General features: G+C 44.2%; 1 protein-coding gene and 1 long non-coding RNA gene across 9 annotated transcripts in view; one reads left to right on the top strand and one right to left on the bottom strand.

Moving 5' to 3' along the window:
* The window catches only part of LOC125619001, a 37854-nt gene that overhangs the window by 3563 nt on the left and 28291 nt on the right, over window positions 1–6000 (top strand). The window lies entirely within an intron of this gene.
* Window positions 1328–6000, bottom strand: part of Ndrg3 (NDRG family member 3) — a 60707-nt gene continuing 56034 nt past the window's right edge. For 4 of the 6 annotated variants that reach the window (XM_015480972.2, XM_015480976.2, XM_048810979.1 and 1 more), the window contains 4 exons: window positions 5549–5584; window positions 5402–5453; window positions 4172–4210; window positions 1328–2930 (listed from right to left, as the gene is read on the bottom strand). In XM_015480972.2, the coding sequence (XP_015336458.1) occupies window positions 2749–2930; window positions 4172–4210; window positions 5402–5453; window positions 5549–5584 (309 nt within the window). In that variant the 3' untranslated portion in view covers window positions 1328–2748. The remainder of the gene's footprint in view (window positions 2931–4171; window positions 4211–5401; window positions 5454–5548; window positions 5585–6000) is intronic. The other 2 variants (XM_015480981.2, XM_015480986.2) reach the window with 1 other exon arrangement.

The raw sequence follows: 6000 nt of genomic DNA, 5'->3' as shown, positions 1-6000 counted from the left end.
CCCCCCACCAAGTCACTAGGATTACAGGTGTGTGCCACCATGCCTGGCTTATCCTTTTTAATAAACTAGTAAACACCTTTCCTGAGTTCTGTGAGCCATCAAAACACATGGCCAAGCCTGAGGAGACAGCTGTGTGAATCAGATTTGTACCCTAGTTGTACAGAAGTGAGAGTAACATGGGATTTACTACTTCCAACTGGCATGTGAAGTGGGGGGTGCTTGTGGGACTAAAGGGTCTGCACTAACTCTAGATAGTGTTCTAATTGAATTGTAAGATACCTAGTTGGTGTCCAAACTGTTAAGAGAATTAGTTGGTATAGGGAAAAACCCCTCAAATTTGTCACAGAAGTGTTGAATGGAGTAAAGGGAACTTTCCCATATAGTCAATTATTAGTTTCTTGACCATTTGTAAACTAACTCTGGGCCTGTTTCTGTATCCATTTCATTGGGTCAACAGAAGGCAACTTATTGGAAGGTGCTAAGGGCCTTGCCTATTAAAGGTGCTCAATGAAAGGCTGAAGAAAACATAAAAATGCATTGATTCTGGAAGAACTAGAAACTACTTTTTCAAGCTAGGTGACTTTGGTCAAATCACTCAACTTTTCTGAATTGTTCCTTGTCTGTAAAACAGATGCTCCCACTTTGCAGGGCTGCCATGAGAACTTGATGAAGTATGTGAGCCTTTCTTTCCTTTGTTTGGTGCTGGGTTCAAACACAGGGCCTCACAAATGCTAAGAATGCACTTTACCACAGCACTACACCCCCCAGATCCCCCTTTTCCATCATTCATTCAATTCATTTATTCAGAGACAGGGTCTTGCTAAGTTGCCCAGACTGGTCTTGAACTCGTGATCTTCCTTCCTTCACCCTTCTGAGGAGCGTGACTACATGCAGGCATGCACCACTGAACCTGGCCTGAAATTATTCTTGATGGGTGCAAATTCAGCCATTTATGGAGGGACACAGCCTAGTCTCTTAAAGAACCCCAGAAAAGTGGTTGCAGATTATTACCTGATGGGTGGGATCCAGCAATTCCACACACATGGCAGAGCCAAGATGTGGAATGTCTTTCCCAGACCTCAGCTTCTCCTCCATCAACAACAGCATTGTCAGGTGGACTTGGATTTAGTCTAGGCTGCGCTTACTAGCTGTATGACCTTGGACAAATTATCCTGAAGCTTCATTTCTTCCCTATAAATGGACAGTGTTACTGGGTAGGATAAGTGATCACAAATGTGAAAATGTAGAGCATAGAACCAGCACACAGTATTCAGCCACTCCCTGAGCCCCAGTGAGTGGCTTGAGAAAAATAACACCAGCAATCAGGTAACAATGAGACATATACAGCTTTATTTAATAATTTGTAAAAAGTTGTACTCTGGCAGAGTGATGCATTCCTTATCTTGGCAGAAAGCAAACAATGTGTCTGAAAAGTCTCTTCTCAAGATTCGGAACTGTGTAACCCTGAGCTTGCATCTCCTGCTTCTGAGAGCTGGGATCCTGTTTATGGCATGGATTTCCACAGTTATCTCACCCTCCTCCCAGCAGTGACCCCCTTGCTGACAGCAGATGGAGGCTACAATTTTACCTGGATGTGACTGCCCTTACAGACTGGCCCCTCCCCCCTCTATAAAAAGGGAGTTCATAGGATTAAGAATCTTTCTCAGAAGTGGGTTCTATATCCATTTAGTTTGGCTTCCATGAGTCTGCTTAAATCATGGCTACAGTTACTCAACATGAAATTGTGTTAATGGCCATTGCTCTTGCCCCTTTCATGTCCTCACCATATTTTTCGGCCATACCTCTCCCTTTTTTGGGACTGAGGAATGGAGAACCACTCTCCACCACAGACTTGGGAGGCACTTCTTGTAGATGTGTAGATGTCTGATAAATGGTAACAGATGCTCAGCGACAGCAGAGCGGAGGCCTGGCATTTTGTTTTCCACCTTTCTGTGCTAAGATCTAGTAATTAAGCCACTGCTTTGGAGTAAACTCCCTGTTGTATTAGAACCTCATTGTTTCATGGGCTCCTAGTAGGATATATCCCTCCCTTTTCTTTATAGGATGCATATGTGAATCCACTTGGACAAAGGGAGGTGGCTGGCCCCTTTGCCTACCTCTCTATGTGACAGGCAACACTTCTACCATTGGTCACAATCAATCACTGGTACAAACAGTAATTATGCTTTTCCACATTCCTCAGAGCTGCTCTCTTCAGAAATCACTCTGCAAATCTTGTTGACCAATTTGGAACCAGATGAGAATCTAGTGGCTTTCCCCACTTAAATATCTGTTCTGCACGTTTTCCTCAAAAACACCATTGGGAATGCAAAAAAAAAAGTCCCTTTTTCTTTTTTTGCAGAAGCGCCACAAGGAAGCATGTCTAAAATCACAGAACTATGCACACACAAACACAGACACACGTGCTCGCACACACATGGAGTTGGGATAGAAGAATCTTATCAGATACATCGTTAGGGGAACATAGGAAAAAGCTGGCAAGAGAAGATGTGGAGATCAGATCAGCTAAAGATGCTGGAATGTTACAGTAATGGCATGAATGTGGTTCTTGGAAGATACAAAAAAAGGGTAGGTGGGCAGAGAATGATAAATCCAGATTACTAGGAGAGGTTCAGTGGCCATGCATGAGTTAAAGATAGAGGAGGCCAGTTTACGGGATGAAATGTTATATTATGGAGTGTCGTCTGAAGAAGGGTAGACTTGCATGGTCCGGGGAGGAGCAACTGCTTAGCAGGACACCTCCATGGTCTGGTGTCTGTCCAGGGCATCAGGGGACTCACAGGATTCTTGAGTTCCATCTGACTGATTGCTGGTGACAGACCGGCTGAAGGGACTTTCTCCAGAGCCAATGCTACTCGAGGTTGAGTGGGTTCGGGATCGGGCAAGCCGGGTCATGCTGGCAGATGGTACTGTAACAAAGAACCAAGAGGACTAGAAGATGCAGCCCTAGTTAAGCTCAGCTAATTTACATGTTTCACCAAAGGCTTTATGTTTAGCTTTCCCAACCCACTTACAATGACACCCAGGACAAGATATAGCCATCCCCACTCTCTAGTATTGCTCTAGATTAGTGACTGAATGCAAGGCTGCTTTAATTCTCTGGGTTTGGCTGGAATAGCTCTTCTAGTCAGCAGAAGAAAGGGAAGCCCTAAGACCAGAGTAGAGATTCTTAGCTGTGCCCACACAGTTCAGTGATTAGGAGGGAGGCTTTGGGAAAGCCAAAACCTGCAGTACATGCAAGACTAAATCAAAAGAAAAGAAAGACAGACCACACATATATGAAGGTGTTTCACAAACACAGTGCAAGCCCGATACAACGAGACTACCATCCGTGTCCACAGGCTACCCTGGCTGTCTAGAGTGTGTGGAAGGCATGGTGGAGGCCAGGATAGGTGGGGCAGGAACTGATCTCTATACAGATTGCCTCAGAGGAAAGAGCTCTGGGGATGTTTAATTCAGACTCCTGTTCTGCCCTTGCTTTGACCTGAATATTCTTTTATATATATATATATATATATATATATATATATATATATTTGTTTTTTAGTTGTAGTTGGACATAATACCTTTATTTCACTTATTTATTTTTATGTGGTGCTGAGGATTGAACCCAGGATCTCGAACGTGCAAGGTGAGCACTCTACCGCTGAGCCCCAGCTCCAGCCCTGACCTGAATGTTCTTCTATTTTGGCCTGGGACAGGACCTTCCCTGCCTCTCAACCTCAGGCACCAGCCTCCACCCGGCTGTCATTTCAATACTGGAGTCAAAAGATGCCATTACCTGTGGAGTTCTCTTGGCATAGGTACTAACATTTCTACCTAGAGTCAAGGCTACCCCTTCAATTCCCATGTCTGGAGGTTACCTCAAAGATTAGTAGTAGGTGGCGGAAGAGGGGCCCTGCCTATCAAGTTTCAGTTGCTGCTGTGACCCTGGATTTAGAAAGATGAGAGGAGGCCTAGGCATTATAACTGGATCCTTTCTTCCTCCTGGAGCACCAGGACAGGATTAGTAGGCTAAACTCTTGGAGCACAATGAGCCACGTTCTATCAGGCTCTCACTGCACAGAAAAATTGCGGACATGCTGCAGGCAGCCAATGCAGCCAGGAGAGCATGGCGGGGAGCGGGTAGGGCCAGCACAGAGGAAGGTACCTGACTCGGTGCTGAGGTGACTGAGCTGCACATACGGGACTGGAAGCAGGATGGACACAGGAAGAGGAAGGTTAGTGATCTAGAGTGCGAAGTAGCAACCCTGGCTGCCTAGTAGACAGAATACTCTGAGCAAGGGATCAGTTTATTTTATGGTCCCAGAGAAGAGAAGAGGTTGAGTGTCACTTTAGTATCATCTTGGATGTCATTTCTCTCAATTAGACAAACTATTCTCCCCTCCATTCTACATAGTCACCTTACTTTGGATCAGAAATGAGCTACAAGATCAGCTGTTTCTTAGGAATGGATAAGAATGGGTTACTAAGTTAGCCCTCCCAGTGAGCTAGAGGGCCATGGATGTGGGCTCGGTTGGTAGCGACTCACAGATGGGACAACACAGCAACTCTAGACAAGACACACACGGTCTGCCTGGCGGGTACAGGGCTCTACCCAGGTCTAGTTGATCAGAGCAGCTGCCCAGGCAGCTCACGAATGGCCATTTCCACAGATACCAAAGATGGGGGAAAAAAAAATCACCTGATTGGGTAAAGAGCTCTATATCTGGGTGAAAGGGTTTTATTCTTATGACTCCAAGAAAGGAGCAAGTGTGGATTTTTTTGCAACAAGGCTCAGGGGTCTCATAATACATGAGACCAGGACAGCAGCATATGATATGGACACATCCTTCACTTGCTCTGCAAGTTCATCTCTTGTGGTGGAACAGATTTCATTGAGGACACTACCCCTACCCTTTTCTTCTGGAGTCTCACTTCTGTTTCTCTAGGCCAGTTATTAACCAGCTAAGTTCAAATGCAAATTGTAATTTCTGATTAATGTCTGGGACAGGCTAAGCTTCGGTGGTTAAAAGTGTGGGCTCTGCAGTAAGACTGCCAAGGTCTGAACCATGGCTCTGCAGCTGCACTGTTATGCTGGGAATGTGCTTAGCTTCTTTGATCCTCAGTTTCCTCTTCTATAAAATGGGACTAATAACAGAACTTACCTCTTAGGTTAAGCATATATACTGCCTGACAAATGTACTTAATAAGTGCATTATTATATATGTGCATATATGTATATATATGCACAAATGAATGTTCCACAAACGTTTCAGTTTCTACTTTAGTCAATGCTGGCTAGCCCAGAGGATGTACCCTAAGAATTATGGCCTCCCAGATGTCAAACTGACCCATCTTACATAAATCTTCACTAGACAGAAAGTTGTGTACTACTCACTGTAGCCCATTCCCTGCAAAAAGTACTTGAAGGCCTCGGTGAGCTTCCCGGGCTGGGGGATAAAACAAAAACACATTATTTTTTTTCACAGGCAAAGAGGTAGAACAGAATGGGTGCTTTTTTTTCTTAAAAAACAAAATTTCTTACCTGAACTACTTGGGGCAGTCCCCCACAGTCTGCCATCTAGAAGAGGAAAAATCTGTAAGTCAGCTGGGACTTACATTTGAGGGAAATGCTCTAAACATCCCAGTCCGTTCAAACAGGACAATATTGAATTTTGGATTCTTCAACTGTTTACAGGTTTACATCTCCTCAATGTACTTTTTTAAAAACATTTTTTAGTTGTCAATGTCTTTAATTTAATTAATTTATTTATATGTGGTGCTAAGAATCAAAAACCCAGGGCCTCACACATGCCAGGCAAGAGCTCTACTGCTGAGCCCCAACCCCAACCTTCAATGTACTCTTTATAAAGATGGAAATGCTAGATAGAAATTGGAAAGAATTACTCAGTCCTTAATTATCCCAAGAAGCTGTATCTGGCTTTCTGGCTCATGGCAGGGTGACAGAATAAGCTACTAAACTTTCAACCCTGTTCT

This window comes from Marmota marmota, unplaced genomic scaffold (assembly GCF_001458135.2).
Source record: "Marmota marmota marmota unplaced genomic scaffold, marMar, whole genome shotgun sequence".
In the NCBI taxonomy this organism is placed as follows: domain Eukaryota; kingdom Metazoa; phylum Chordata; class Mammalia; order Rodentia; family Sciuridae; genus Marmota; species Marmota marmota.
Note: the sequence above shows the minus strand (reverse complement) of the source record. Positions and strands in the feature narration are given on the sequence as shown.